The sequence below is a fragment of the Mercenaria mercenaria genome, chromosome 4 (assembly GCF_021730395.1).
Source record: "Mercenaria mercenaria strain notata chromosome 4, MADL_Memer_1, whole genome shotgun sequence".
NCBI lineage: Eukaryota > Metazoa > Mollusca > Bivalvia > Venerida > Veneridae > Mercenaria > Mercenaria mercenaria.
The window spans coordinates 97,246,753-97,261,943 of NC_069364.1; the positions used below are offsets into that span (position 1 = coordinate 97,246,753).

At 34.3% G+C, this 15,191-nt stretch overlaps 1 protein-coding gene and 1 long non-coding RNA gene across 9 annotated transcripts in view; one reads left to right on the top strand and one right to left on the bottom strand.

Moving 5' to 3' along the window:
• Positions 1 to 385: 385 nt before the first annotated feature.
• LOC123552511 (uncharacterized) lies at positions 386 to 2,451 on the top strand. Its single transcript, XR_006686627.2, has 2 exons — positions 386 to 718; positions 1,182 to 2,451. It is a non-coding gene; the product is annotated as an uncharacterized LOC123552511 (long non-coding RNA).
• A 2,538-nt stretch (positions 2,452 to 4,989) lies between these two features.
• LOC123552510 (uncharacterized) overlaps positions 4,990 to 15,191 on the bottom strand; it is a 206,793-nt gene continuing 196,591 nt past the window's right edge. For 5 of the 8 annotated variants that reach the window (XM_045342222.2, XM_045342223.2, XM_045342221.2 and 2 more), the window contains exons 3-9: positions 13,497 to 13,611; positions 9,777 to 9,948; positions 9,231 to 9,419; positions 8,615 to 8,859; positions 8,010 to 8,216; positions 6,492 to 6,693; positions 4,990 to 5,447 (exon numbers count right to left, since the gene is read on the bottom strand). In XM_045342222.2, the coding sequence (XP_045198157.2) occupies positions 5,288 to 5,447; positions 6,492 to 6,693; positions 8,010 to 8,216; positions 8,615 to 8,859; positions 9,231 to 9,419; positions 9,777 to 9,948; positions 13,497 to 13,611 (1,290 nt within the window). In that variant the 3' untranslated portion in view covers positions 4,990 to 5,287. Of the gene's footprint in view, positions 5,448 to 6,491; positions 6,694 to 8,009; positions 8,217 to 8,614; positions 8,860 to 9,230; positions 9,420 to 9,776; positions 9,949 to 13,496; positions 13,615 to 15,191 lie in introns of all 8 variants that reach the window. The other 3 variants (XM_045342219.2, XM_045342220.2, XM_045342218.2) reach the window with 1 other exon arrangement.

Consider the following 15,191-nt stretch of genomic DNA (forward strand, 5'->3'; position numbering starts at 1 on the left):
TATTGGAACCACCCTAGTAGAAATGTTCAAGCTGAAAAAAATGAACAGTACACCAACACAACATCAATATCATGCTTAACGATCCGAAGAAATCGAAATATAACAGCAATGACTGGATTTACGGTGAGACTGTTTACGACCAACACACGGCACAAACAACGCTGCTGTGATACTAAAATAGAAGAAGTGTAAAATCACAGATCGCCCTACACGAATTAAACGAAAATGATGCAGGATCAGTTTGATTGAGCCTGTTCATGGAAGGTAATGGAATGCATGCTACCGTTCATGCCTTCTAGCACCGGGTTGAGCAGAACTCAACAACATTTACCAGAATATACTGAAGTGATAGTCGATCCCACTTAAAACAGACATGAATGGATGAGAAGATAACGAAAACACTTTATACAAAACGTATCTTTCTTAAGAAACGGATATGTATCGGTCAAATATATTCGTGCGTATTAGCCAAAATACGTTTTTCGTGCTGTTTAGTGTTAACAAAAATAAACATCATCTTGAGAATGTCATCAACAACATGCGAATTTACGTTGTTCGTGAAAACTATTTCCGAAACCACTCCGGACAAAGAGGTATAAAATATTTGCTTATATACCGAGCTTGAATACTCTTGCATGCAAAGTATGATATTAAACAAAACGCTCTAGGAGATATCATAAACCATTATCGCAGGCGAACTTGACCACGTCTTTATGTAGTAAGTATCTAATTTAATTGTTGAAATTTTTAACTTTTAAATAAAAATCATTTATATACAAAAATTCAATGAAGAACTATGTGTTCTAATAATTTTATTACATACATTAGTTTTATGTCATTTGTTGTTTATAAGTCGAACCTTGCCATTACAAGTCATTTCATGACAGGCATATGGAATTTTATTAAAATGAAATCTCATTACAACACCATGATTTTCGATTTTACAGTAATGAACGATATTTTATGCCATGTTTTTAATGTGTGACAAATATCGCATTTATTTTAATTAAATGTCACAATCAGTACCGCACACTCTTAATAATCTTTGAAAATGAAAGAGTAGCTATTTTATAAGACAGAAAAAGTTTACGTAAGGGTCCTTAGGTTTTTTTTTCTAATTGATAAAAGTTTGCAATGATTATGAATATCTGTTATTAATCCTTACACATTGGCAATTACAGATTATACAACGCCAGGAAAACCCATTTCGAAAGGATCCAAAGTAAAACATTACAATGAGAAATTTAGCAACCAGGTGTTTTTTTCTCGCGTTTCTAACGATACTGATCGTTAGCAACATCTCAGAGGTTAGTTGCCAGTTGTGCGAGTTAAAACCAGGTGGACGTTGCGTTGACACGTATGTTAAGCGAGGAGGAAGATGGCGTGCGCGTTGTGCTGGAAGGGGAGCCAGAGCATGCAGAATGGTTGGTAGTGGTTCTTGTCGATGTGCTTCGACTCGACCCATGGGACAACCTCGTCATCGATAGGATGAATGAATGTGTGTGCGTACTAAACATTTAATGTTAAATATGTGTTCGAACTCAAAACATAAAAGGATTAGTCATTTATATAACTAATTGTATCCGGAAACCTGTTAATTGCCTATTTTAGTGTAACAGTCTTTCGCGAGATGAGCGACCAGTGATGGGTACTGTAAAAACCAAAAACATTCGGCGAAATAACATTTTGGTCACTTTTGCATGAATACGCATTTAACCTTAGGTAAAACTAAATGTCCTAGTTTTGGTTGCCATACCGTACGGAACTGGATTCAAAGCAACTTTTTAAAGTGCAATGAAAGCGTTCATGCTGGGAAAGTGAAAAGTGACCTGGTTTTGCAAAAACGTGAAGATTTTGAGATGCTGCTTAGATTTTAAGTCTTGTTATTTGCTGTTACAGAAAACATTCATTTCAGATTGTTGTAGAAAACACAACAGTGTTATCGTTCTTAATTGACTAAATTCAAGACATGCCATTTTTAGGATTTAGGAAATTAACGGGCATTATTTCATTCATTGACCTTAGCACTCACATTGCCATGAGGGGATTGAACTGAAAGAATGGATTATTTATTACTTATCTCGTCTGTTTAAGTTTAAATAATTTTGGTGGGCCACATACCTACACATGCTCTTTGACAAAACCAACGGTATTCCACAGAGCAACTGTGTGTCCTTCGATCTTACATGTAAAAGCTTTGTCCGTTAAAGATTGTTTATCTGAGCTTGGTCAAGTGGATTTGTACGCAGATAACTCCTGATTATACTCACTGAGGGCTGGAAACAAGAGTTTTGCCTAAGAAATGATAAAAAGACAGTTGTATCATATTTGTTAAATGTAACCATATACAATGATATATTTAGTTGATATTGTTCAGAAATTTAGTTTGTAGAATTGTTATTACCTCCATTTTGCCTTCTATCTTCGCAATAAATGTATTCTGAAGCTATACGCTGAAGTTAAACCTGCCTTTTGGTTCAGGCTGTTGAGACATAATTTCTATTTAGATCTAACTTTTTTAATGGACCATTTTAATCATAAGTCATATCTCAGACTTTTGCTTAAATGATTGACAACCGTTAGCGATAAAAGCTGATGTGGTTTGAAATTGTTTTTAAGCAGTTATACCATTTAAATCGTTTCCGAATCCACTTCATTGAACGCCGGAACTGATATCAGGTGAAGAGAAGTGGCCCTCAACCCAGCTGGAGTTAAACCCTGCGATCTAAGGGTTCAACAGCTAACATATTTACCACAAGGTGTACAAGTTCATTAAATCAACTAAAATATGGCAGACACGAATAAATCATGAATTCAGTAATTTATTTAAATGACATCGTATTTCACTCTACAAAATTCGCAAACGTATGATAATCTGATCACATATAGTTTTCTAAATATTTTCCAAGTACATTAGAATTTGTATCATAATTACGTTTTCCTTAAAATCATCCGATGGATGATATTATTTCTTTTTAAACGTAGAAGAAACACACTTGTAAACCTTCTTAAGGTTTTCTTAAAGGGCATTATGTTTCACAAATAATCAAGTCCTTCAAGTGGTTTGTTGTCTAATTTAGTTGACGAGTTCAGAACTAGATGTGCAGGGTTAAATATCCAAGCATTTTAACAAAATTACACAACAACCCACCAGAAGGCATTGGCTGTTTTCAGTTATGCATGTTCGCTGAAATATTTTGATAAAATTACGCTAGGCTTCATTTATCCGAGTAGAAATGAACCAGACATCATACGGCAATCTGACGTCTGAAAATTAATATTCTGGTTTATGAATGCTTTAATCAATGCTTCGACTACGTTTCAACATTTTAAAATAACCCCATATTCATTCCAATATACTGTTTTTTCATCAATTACATGTTTCTTATTCAGTGATTTCAGCATTCAAATTAAATGCAATACACATTGAGGTTGTGTGTATATAGTACCACTTTGAGACGCTAAAGACGACATTCATTACAATAGATTAATTGTTATTATACTCTAGTTGAGAATACGATATTACAGTATCAAACAATACATTGGCAATGTAGTTAAATATGATTATTATAGACAATCATGAAACACTAAGAAATCTTTATAGAAGTGGTGTACTGCTAGTAATGCAACTAACACAGTAAGTCAGAAGATAAGATCGGGGTGTTATCGGACACAGACTAGTAAACCACTGATTCAAAGGATTAAGTTTATGCTTGCCATGTCTAATAAATAGATTAGTCGTTTTTACATCATATGACTTTTCACAATAAAATCTATTACAAGATCCTTTGGAAGCACAGATTTCAATCGAGCAGAATAAAAGCAGACTATTTGCTTTGATTTAATCATATTGCTTCTGAACACATGATAATACACAGCACATATACAGAATGGCCAACAATAGCAAATGGGTTGGGCTACAAGTTTTTACAACATTAGAATGCAGCCCTTCCCAAGTGCGTAACATTAATGGCAAATGAAAAATGAAGAGTGTATTAGTTAAATTTAATATTCCTTAAAGTTATCGTGACGTATATCAGTGATAATAATTATTATTATAATAAGAAGAAAAAGATGAAGAAACAGAAGAAAGATGATAATAATGATAATACATGTAGTAATTATAATGACAGTTAAATGATTATAAATAATAAGCTTTAGAAATAGTTTAGTAATGATTGTAACCATGATAGTTGGGTTAAAGAAGAAAAAAATATGCTGCCTGCTCCATATTCCCGAGTATCCACCCGGAAAAATACTTCATGTTCCAAAGTAACATAAACATGACAAGAGGACATAAGAAAACCATTATGTACTATCGAAACGTCTTATGTTTTTGATATAGGTTTGAACTTCTGTGAGAACAGTAGTGTTATGTTCTATTAAAATATTATCATTAAAAAATAAAGTAATGTTTCTTGTTTAACGTGAGTAGTCAACGAAAGACCCCACCTGGAATGGATGGAACAACTTATTTCCAGCCGAGCCTTTAAATAATATTTGTATTTATAGAAAGTTCAATTTCGTTTATATAAGCGGAAGAAGCGGCTAGAGAAATATCGTCTGCAAATAATCGTGTCGTACTTCAAAGTTGGTCTACGATGTCGTAAAAGAAGAGGATCTAACACTGAGCATTGGGGAACGCCAGCTTTAAGCTCTCTAGAGTCTGAGAAAGAGGAGTTAACGAAAACTTTTTGACTACGATTTGAAAGATCGTGAGTAATCCAGTCGATCAGTTTGCCCGAAAAGCAATGTTGCTCAAGTTTAAAAATGAGACCTTTATGCAAAACTCTATCAAAGGCTTTTGATATATCACAAAAGACTATGCATGTTGCCTTTTTATCGTTAAAGGATTTGTTTGACCTAGTCTGTTCGCGAGAGGTAATGGAAAGTGCAACACCTCTAACGTCCCCTGGCACAAACCAATCCAATATAGAGCCTTAAATATTGTATTACCGGTCATGTTAGGGAATTATTGGAAAATACAAATACAAGTTATTTAATTTATACATATTCAGCTACTATTTTTTCTATATTGAGCATCTCTCGGTAATCAAGTGATACAGCAAATCTGCGTACACTTTCATATCATTTTACATGTCTCCAAAATTAAAATGGAAACACTTGGAAGATTTCATCTCAGGCACTTCATAGCACTTGATTTTATCTAAATATATCTTTGGAGTTTTTTTGTTAAGTACTAGGATTTATGTTAGAACATTCGTAATCATTTTTCATGAATGAAATATTTCAGATATTTCAACAATAATTTTGTTTGTATATCTTGTTAATGGCCAGCAGCTTTAAATGGGTCAACATAGCAGGGTACTGTAAAATGGTCCGTAATGAGGGACTTCAAAGCAGAGTATGTAGATGCCACACCTGCTATAAAACCAACAGCTATGATTTCATAATTGATGATCTTTGTATGCAGTGGTACTTCCGGTCTGAAAATAAAAAAGTATAAAATTTGAGCAAAATCAAACATATAAAAAGATCATCTGAAAGCAAAGAAACAAGCGTGATATGATATACATTTTTTAACTGAGAATCTAATATCTAGAAACTTTCATATCTCTTGCGATGCTGATTATTTGGTGAAAATGCCTTAACTCTTCATATAAATATACCTGGTTCCGGCCGCTGAACTTTGGAAATAAAACACGACTGCAAAATCTAAATAGCACAGAGTGCGCTAAATAGAATACAATCTTCAGTTCTTAGCCTTTGTGTAGGTTTACGGGTGTGGCTGACCTTCCTTCTAAACTGGTACAAAAGGTATTTCTCTTTAATTGTTTTTGTTCCAGATTAAACCGTACTCGTTTAAAGGAACATGCCTTCAAACCAATACCAACATTTGCTGAATTTTAAGTACATATACCTTATTCAATTGCTTAACGAAAATGTCAATCCATGAAAACATAAATAGTCGTAGGATATTAACTGTCGTGGAGTTCATGGTTGTGTTGATTCACGAAATAAAAGCACAAAATATATTGATATATTCAACAAAATATTCAAATTTGAAATTTACAAATTCTTTATCTAACGGAAGAGTGGATACGGACAAACTCGTAAAATTGTGAGCCATAACATTTTTCAGTTTTTAAAGGTCCATTACTAAGGGAAAGTGAGTTGGCAATTTTTTTCATAGCCAGTGCATAGACTTCTGCAAGACACTAAATAATGAAGATTGGCAGGTCAAAATTTACAGAAGATCTTTGGAACTCAAAGAAATGTATGTGTATTATGTTGAAATTTCAATGAATCGACAGAATGACCCCCAGGTCTTTTTAACTTTCTTCATACTTCATAGAAAAATAATTGTACATATACTGCGATTTATTTCGAATTTCTACATACCAACTTTCATTTTCCAATAAAATGAAATAGTTTCTGTGCTTTTTAAAAGAAATTAAAATGTTCACTTTCCTTAGTATTGGACCTTTAAGTATCTAAAGCTACAGAAATGATAAGAAAAAAATATATACTCAGGAATCCAGTTTTCGTCTTTAGTTGGCTTCTGTCTACATAATTTTAGATAAAATAATGGAGGACATATGTACGCCAAAAGTGTTGTAGTTGAACCTCCAACAAGCGACAGAATGCTGCCGAAATGCGGCACTGATTCTGCCACAAATAATACCACTATTACAATAGTGGTTCTTGATATAATTCTTTTGAAGGAAAAATCTGAAAGAAGAAAAAAGTTCATTATAAGAAATATAACTTTACATCCCCTGTCCAACTGGATAGAATGTCATCCTTAGCGTTCTCTTCTTGTAAAATCATATAGTATATTTTCAAAACGGATGTCAGTTTGGTCCCAATGTCTTACTCCCCTTAAGATTTGGAGCTTAAACAGCTTACATATCTTAAGGGGAAGTACCTATCTTACATATCTTTAGCGAAGATATCTATCTAGCAGAAGTTATTAAGAACACGTATTGATATATAAGTTATATATATCTTGCCTTGGAAATATTTTCGTTAATACATTTTTAAATATCATTACGCACGAAACCTAGGGCATGAAAGGTATTGCACATTTCACTGACTCTCGGGAACAGACTTAGAGAAGGCCGAGTCCATTATTAGTTTGCTTTGTTTGCGTTCTGTGCTTCAAAATGAACTTGTCCATGCATTTCCACTACCGTCCATGAACAGGCTCAATCAACCGAGCCTGCAACATTTTCGTTTCTGTTGTGTTGAGCGACCTGTGGAGTTTCCACTTTTCTCTATTTTGTTATGTACTGTATTATGACATATCAAAGTGCACTCTCGGTTCAGTACTTACATTTGGGAAGAAAATGTGTCATTGCTTTCTTTAATATTCTGAATGCCTTAACAATGCTTAATGAACTGTCTATCCTTAATTTAAATTATTTCAACACATTTTAACTCCATTATTAATCTGAAACGCCTTGTGGCAACAGTTCTGACGTGATATATAATGACCAAAACGTTGTCTGAATCGAGCGGCCGACCTAATATCAAGTATACCACCATTCCCTTAAAATACTACCTGAGAAGATTGTATACGTATTATCTATTCCTTTAGGGGGCCGCCGTGGTCGAGTGGTTAAGGTCGCTGACTTCAAATCTCTTGCCCCTCATCGATATTGGTTCGAGCCTTACTCGGAGCGTTGAATTCTTTATTTGAGGAAGCCATCCATCTTGCCTACGGAAGGTAGGTGGTTCTACCCTGGTGCCGCTCGTGGTGGAATTCTCCACTGTCAAAGCTGGGAAGTCGCCGTATGACCTATTACTGTGTCGGTGCGACGTTAAACCCAACAAAATAAACTAAATAACTATCTATTCCTTTAGTCATAATACAATAAAGCATTGCTTTGAAAATGAATCGTGGTAATTGTTAACTGAAGCGACTCGTGTTATGTATCTTTCCACTATGGAGTTGATTCTAGAATGAAGTGTAGCTCTTGCGTAAAAATGTATTCATTTTTTTCAGGGAATCTACATTATTTAAAGAATACTTAGACGTAACTCACGTGTAGGCACATGTAAAAGGTGTTCTATTTCTTGACAAAATGGATTTATAACTATTATAAATCCCAGCATGAGATGAGCAATTATCAGAATAGAGACGACTGTGTGTGCAGGTCCTCTAGATACTACATCTAAAATGTTATCTGTTGTCTGGCCACCATAGACAAAGTATCCCGCAGATGATATGGGAAAATACATTGCCAAAACAACTGAAACATAAGACAAAACGGATACAGTATATGTCAGTTATATGCATAAGTGTGTTATTTAAAAATTAAAGCAGTTGTTGACACACATTCCTAAATTTAGGCACTTTAAATGACTGTGCAAGGTAAAATTTTGTATATCGAATTATTTGTTCAGTCGCTACGTTAAGGCAGTCAAGGTAACGGTATGCTCGTGTATGCTAAACTAGTTATACTGGAGTGTAACAGTATCAGTAATAAAACATATCAGTTTAAACTGGCATTAAGTTACAAATTAATCAATAGTTTAGTTATTGTGAAGTGTTTCCAATCGTGAAAGACAGAGTGATGAGGGAAGCTAGCATATACTCACAAAACTTGGTACAAAACTGGCGACCGCATAAGAAAATAAAAGTACATACTTAAGTAACCAATTAAAACAGCCCATCCAAAGTCCTTTTGTCTCTTCATGTCCGCTTGGAATGTAGGAAATGCTGGATGTCCACCAAAACCAAAACAGATTGTCCCGAAAGCCACAGAAAATGTTGTAAAATCTATTTCATTGTGTATCAACGCACCAGTTCGTTTTTCACCGTCATATATAATATTTCCCAGCAAAATGCAACATGCTATCGCAGTCGCACAGGTTGCACCAACTGCTACAAACCTATAAAAATGTTACACGTGAAACACGTATACACAGTTGATATACAAAAGTAATAGATAGTATAAGATGAATCCATTCAAGTAGTGAGTCTATCAAATGCAGGATCAAAAGGTACAAACAACATCCTAGATTGGCAGCTTATCGAGTTTTAACAAACATAGGAAATGAATATTGTTTAGAAAGATTGTAGTATCCTGTGGCGAAATGTTAATTTATTACGTGCCAGGGTTCAAACATGAGTTTAATATAAAAGAAGAAACGTTTTTTCTTTATTTTTAACACTCTGGAAAAGACAGCGAAAACTTGTATTTACATTAGCTGTCTACATGATTCATTGGCACTACTACAAGTGTAAATAAAAAATGTAATACCAGAAGTCCGCTGGAGTTCCCAACCACGAAAACGGAATTAGAAAAGCGGCTACTATTGCGCCAATGTAACAGAAGCTCACATCTTTCCAGTATGGCTCTAGTAAATTGGCAATGTTTATAGAGGCCAACAAAAGGAACACAACGCCAACTCCAAATAATGTGAAGTTTATAGATACTGACACTAAATTCCTGAAATATATTTAGTAAAACTACTTTTTAAAATATTAACATAAGCTATTACTGTAATTAGGGACTATTTTATTTTTAATATGAATAGTATTTAAGCCGAACAAGTAAAATAAATAATACCAAACTGCCGAGATCAATCTGCAGCAGTCTCTCAGCTGTCTTCAAGTTGTTCTCAACACTATTTCATGAAAACTGGTAACAGCTAGCAACAAGTCTTCAGATAAGAAAATACTTAGGCGAACACGTTATGACTTTGTGTTCAATAATTTTCATAAATTCCAATCAGGTTTGAAAATTGTAAAGGAAATCATCTTGTAACAATTAGACTGTTTAAGTAATATAGTGGATATTTTTAACCTGCCAAATTTTCCAAATGCCGCCTCTCCAATAGCTGGGTACGGATATCTAACATGACCTGTCTGAAATTCTACATTGCGCTTTCTTACTATCATCCAGGCTTTTCCTAGAATGTTGCCGGTGTATGCAGATATTAAACAACATGATACCATGAGCATTAGTCCACTCCATCCTTAAAAAAATATGCAAATAAGTCTGTAGTTTTTTATCACAGCTGAGCTCAAATTAAAATAATCTGTTAACGGGATCCCCTGGAGACTTTAGTAGAAGCTGTAACGACACTCCAGAGAAGAACAAGTAGACACCTTAGGTAAATTAACCTCCTCATTAAAGCAACAGTCACAGTTCAACACATTTATTTTAGGCTTCCAAAGAAAGGTTTGGTTTTGCAAAATTTGTTCAAAACTGCTGTCCAGTATCAAGTAATCAAGCTGAGATAAAAGTTTCATAAAGATGGGAACTGATATGTCATATTCTTGACTAAGGTTCCTCTCTTGCGGCCAGTCAATGTGTATTTGTTTGCAATTACCTACTTAATTTTAATAAGAGTTGTACATTTTTATCTCGCTATGGGATTTTGTATTGCTGACTGTTTCTGAGATACTGGCAAGAATTTTACTTTTCATGTGAACAAAAATATATTCGATATGAAATGCAAATTATTTGCAGCGTATTTTTTTTTTTGTGCCAAGGATATATCCCTCAGGCAAAATGCAGTATACTGATATTTCTTTTTTACGCATGTGCGGAACCTCTATGGACACAGTAAATTGCCATTTAAGTTTTTTAAACACAGTCATTTCCTGTTTTTGTTTTTAGTATTTTCAAGAAATCAGGGGAAGAATAAACATGATATTTATTTCCTGGATCACCTAACACTGTTAACTCAGTTTCTTTTGAAAGTCGATGTCAAAAACAGTATTTCTATGTTGATATTAACATTGCTTGACGTCAACACATCTCGGGCACTTTAAAAATGTCCTGAAAAGTGCCCTGATTAAGCTATCTTTAAAACCGAGATTTTTTCTCAACCTCTTTTTCAGGCAGTGACTTTATCAATTTTAATCAAATCTAGACGAAAATTTAAAAGTATTTTTGACATGAATAAAACTACGAGCTGGAGATAACTGTGTAATAATTATGTTAGTGCGAGTCTAAATGATTATTTCTGCTAGAAAAAAAATGAAACTCGTAAAATTGTGATAACTAATGACATTTTATTTCTGTAACAATCCTGCATTTGAAATCTTTTACAAAAAATGTATGATAAATGATACCGTGCCTTTATGAGGGAAGAACTTTTAACAAGAATTTATAGTAAACGGATTTTTATTTCAAGACACACCTCTATTCTCGGTCAAATTTGTTTTTTATTCCAACTCGTACCAAGAAATGCATCAACCAGACAAAAATGCTTCTTTACTTGCAAAAAAAAAAATGTTTAAAAGCTTATAATGAATTCATTTTAACATGACTGCAATAGTGTTGTTACGAGCATAAATACATAAATGTCAAGTAGGAAGTGTTACTAAATCTTTTGTTTTCATTACCTCTTTTTATAGCGCTGTTCGTATGGGATCATATACAATATTAAAAGTAAGGCTTTCCTGACCATGCCATGTTATACACTCTCTATTTGGACAGCTAATTTATCTATTCTTTGCGAAAACAAATTAAACACGTGTGGTATTTTAAAAGAAGGGTTGGTTTTAAATGCTTGATTTAAAAGTTAAAGTCAGGTATAATTCCTGCTCAATGTTATAGGCAGTTAGGGCCAACAAACTGATTTTGGTAAAACATAGAACATTGATTAATGTCAAAGTTAAGAAAATTAAATCAAAAGCTATTTTCACTGAAATCAAATTAAAAAACAGTTAACCCTTTTTGTCGTCGGCGTAACAATGTTTTACTGAGGACATGTAACTATGTACTTGTCAGTCAGTATTCTGTACAAGATGTAATATATGGATTATATTGACGATATACAAATGTATAGTCGACTGATACTATTTATAGTGGAGTACATGTGAGCCATGCCATGAGAAAATCATAGTGGGTTTGCGACCAGCATGGATCCAGACCAGCCTGCGCATCCATGCTGGTCGCAAACCCACTATGTTAGTTTTCCCATGGCACGGCTCATGTTTGTTTTCAACTATAGCCAATATACTTGAGATGAATTGTTACATCCGCAATTGTGTGCAAGTGTGAATAATATTTACTTTTCCGAAAACACCTCTTCAGATATTTCATACAGATTACTGTCTAGATTTAGTACCTACTCGAACTTACTTACTGGGATAGTCAATATTATTTCGTGCTCAGATACACGTTTTTCCCGCTTAGGTCATTACTTGAAATTAACTGTTCATATATGAAGACAGAAACTAATCTTAAGATGGAAGTGCTTTAACTTAACTGTTTGTATTACAGGCGGAGTTCTGTTTCTATCTTAAGAAGACATAGACATAATATTTTGAGTGTCCTTTTTCAGATGATTTCCCGACTTCTTCGTCTGACAACTACCTGAAAGAAGCCTGCCTCTTCCATTAAGAACTTTTCATTTTCAATAACAGCTATTGTGTCACCCTTCTGTTTGCTAGCATAGCTGTTGTTTATTGCACACATAACAGTAATTACTGAAACGCGAGATGTTAATTTGCTTCTTAATGGGATTTTAATGGGAAGTTTAAGGTGTTATCATTTCATGAAATAGATCCGTGGTTCATTCACAGTTTTACTCAAACAGAACGATGGGTTTTTGTATCTGTCACGGTATAGGACTTGAATATTAAAACGGGGAGAAAGTGTGTAGGCGGACAGGTAGCTTAGCCGGTAGAGCATCGGAACGGTGTTCCGAGGCCCCGGGTTCGAGTACCGTTTTGGCTGGACATTTTTATCATCCTGTGAGACATTTGGCGCCCAACGTGGGACCGTGACTGAATATACTCCGAGATCGATCATGTTTACCTTGCTCTCTATCCCATTAGAAATTCGAGGACGAATTTCATACAGCGGGGGACTATGTCACTTTTTTGAATATTAAAACGGGAAGAAAATGTGTAGGCGGCCGAGAGCATCGGAACGGTATTCCGACGCCGCGGGTTCGAGTCCCTTTCTGGTTACACATTTTTCTCACCCTGTGACATATCGGATAAGTCCTTGCTGTTTTTACCGCTTTATGAATGTATGTTTAATTGTTAAAACGTATGACAAAATTTTACGTGGTACCCCAATTCTTTAAGTAACAACAAATAGTGTGATATATTGTATTTTGTAGCAATTTTAGGTGTGTTTTTTTTTATGGTAAATTATGAAAAATTCAAATAAAAGATCGTTCACTATTCCGCTTGTACATGTATCACTTATTTTGGTCATTGTTCATTCGGCGATTAAGGGGTAAACGAGAGTGATAATGGTCATACTTATTTTCCCTTTCGCATTGCTGATATCTTGTGTGGTCAGACTATCATTAAACTGATAATAATTTAGATTATTAACGGGACAGAACTCGGTATTTATTAGAGATAAATGTGTATGTGTGCTCTCCCTTTTTTAATCAAAAAGTACCAATACAAAACAAAGTGACCTATAACACACACACGCGCTGCCATACAAGATTAATGTAATGTAAGTAGCGGAACAATAGTAATAAGATTTTTTAAATAAACAAATAATTAGGAAATATAACAACGATATAGCATTAAAAGTAACACATACCCGCTCCTTCGACAGCGGCGGGAAGAGCAAGAACTCCAGACCCAGCGATTTCACCCACAATGAAAACTGCACACGTTATAATACTGAGTCCACCCTGTCTCTCTTCAGACATCTGCTGCTAGTAATAAAACAACAAATCTTTAGTAATGGACATACTAACCTAGTCTGCTATTATTTTGCTTGGATGTATTCTGTGGTTCTAAAAGATCTTCTCATAGATTTATTTCACAAGAGCGACATTAAGTGCCTTGTGCGGCTTTAATACCAAAAAAAGTCTTCCCGTTGTTACACATTTCAGTCCTATGGGATCATGGAGCATTGGTATACTATTATTACAGAGTTCCGATTAAGCCTGTGCTATGGTATGAGAAATGTTGCATGCTTCATTACCTTTTTATGTAAATACTACGTCAAAAGGGTAATTAGTTTTTTGTGAAAACAAATATGTTTAAAGATGGTCAAATTAATTTTTATACAGCGAATAAAAAGTTAAATAATAATTCTAAGAGTAAGCAAAATTCGAACTTGCGGCATTGTATAGTATCTAAAAAGTGAAAACAAAGTCCATTATGTCATCGTCAGCTACGCTTATAAGACACAAATTTATTTCTTGAAAAAAACTCATTGATTTTATTATTAAGGTTCGGCCATTGTAATCGGTGTATTTGACATTATGGGTAAGACCAAGCAAGCAGCCGTGTTTTGTCTGCAATGTAAATCGGTAATCGCCTCTTAGCGCGAATTGTTAAGCACAAAACAGAATAGAAAGGTCACAAGTTCGATCCCCAGGTGCGTCGTATATATCAATTGTAAATAAACTGTCGATTCTTGGATCAGCTGTGAATTTGTGAAAAGAAGCAACAATAACTACAATAGAATGACGTCAATAAATGGTTTAAGTAAAGTTCGTAATTTATATTTTGATATTAACTTTAAGTATTTTAAAGGCGGTAACACAAATGTAAGTAACATTTTGTGACATTTTGTTTTTATGAAATTTTGTTGTTTTCCACCAATAATATGAAAGAGCGGACTATTTGTTTTACCTTAATATAACTTCTTGTTTCATGTTTTCATTTGACAGATAGCTTGGGATATTTGATCAATCTGAACCAAAAGGTAAGTTTTGAAATTATGTCTTAACTTTTAAACTAGAATTGTGTATATAGGATATGGATACCCCAAATATTGCGCCATCTTTCAAATACCAAAGTTTTTAGTACAGATCATCTTTACATGAAGGATATTCTACAAAAAATTTGAAGCACATTGTGCTCAGATAAGGTTGTGGATCTGAGTAACTTTGAATCAATTGTCTTCAAAACGTGTATGAGGACTTTCTTCACTATGGCCTATTTTGTGAAATGAAGAATGTAGAAAAAGATAGTCACAGAAAAAAGTCCATTATTTATGGTCATCTCCACATCAAGGTCCTTCATCTGAGAACCTTTTAAGCATATCCTTTCACTAGGGTTTGGGGAGTTGGACACACACGTTTTTTTCTCTATATTCTATATAGCACAACTATCAAAGGGCATAACTGCCGTAGAAATAGTCAGAACAAAAGTTATTTTCTTTATGGTCATCTGTACGCCAAGCTTGTTCATATGTGAAAGTTTGAAGCAAATCAGGCTAATAATGTGGTGTGAGTTCGACACACACGATTTTATCTCTATATTCTATATAGCATACATT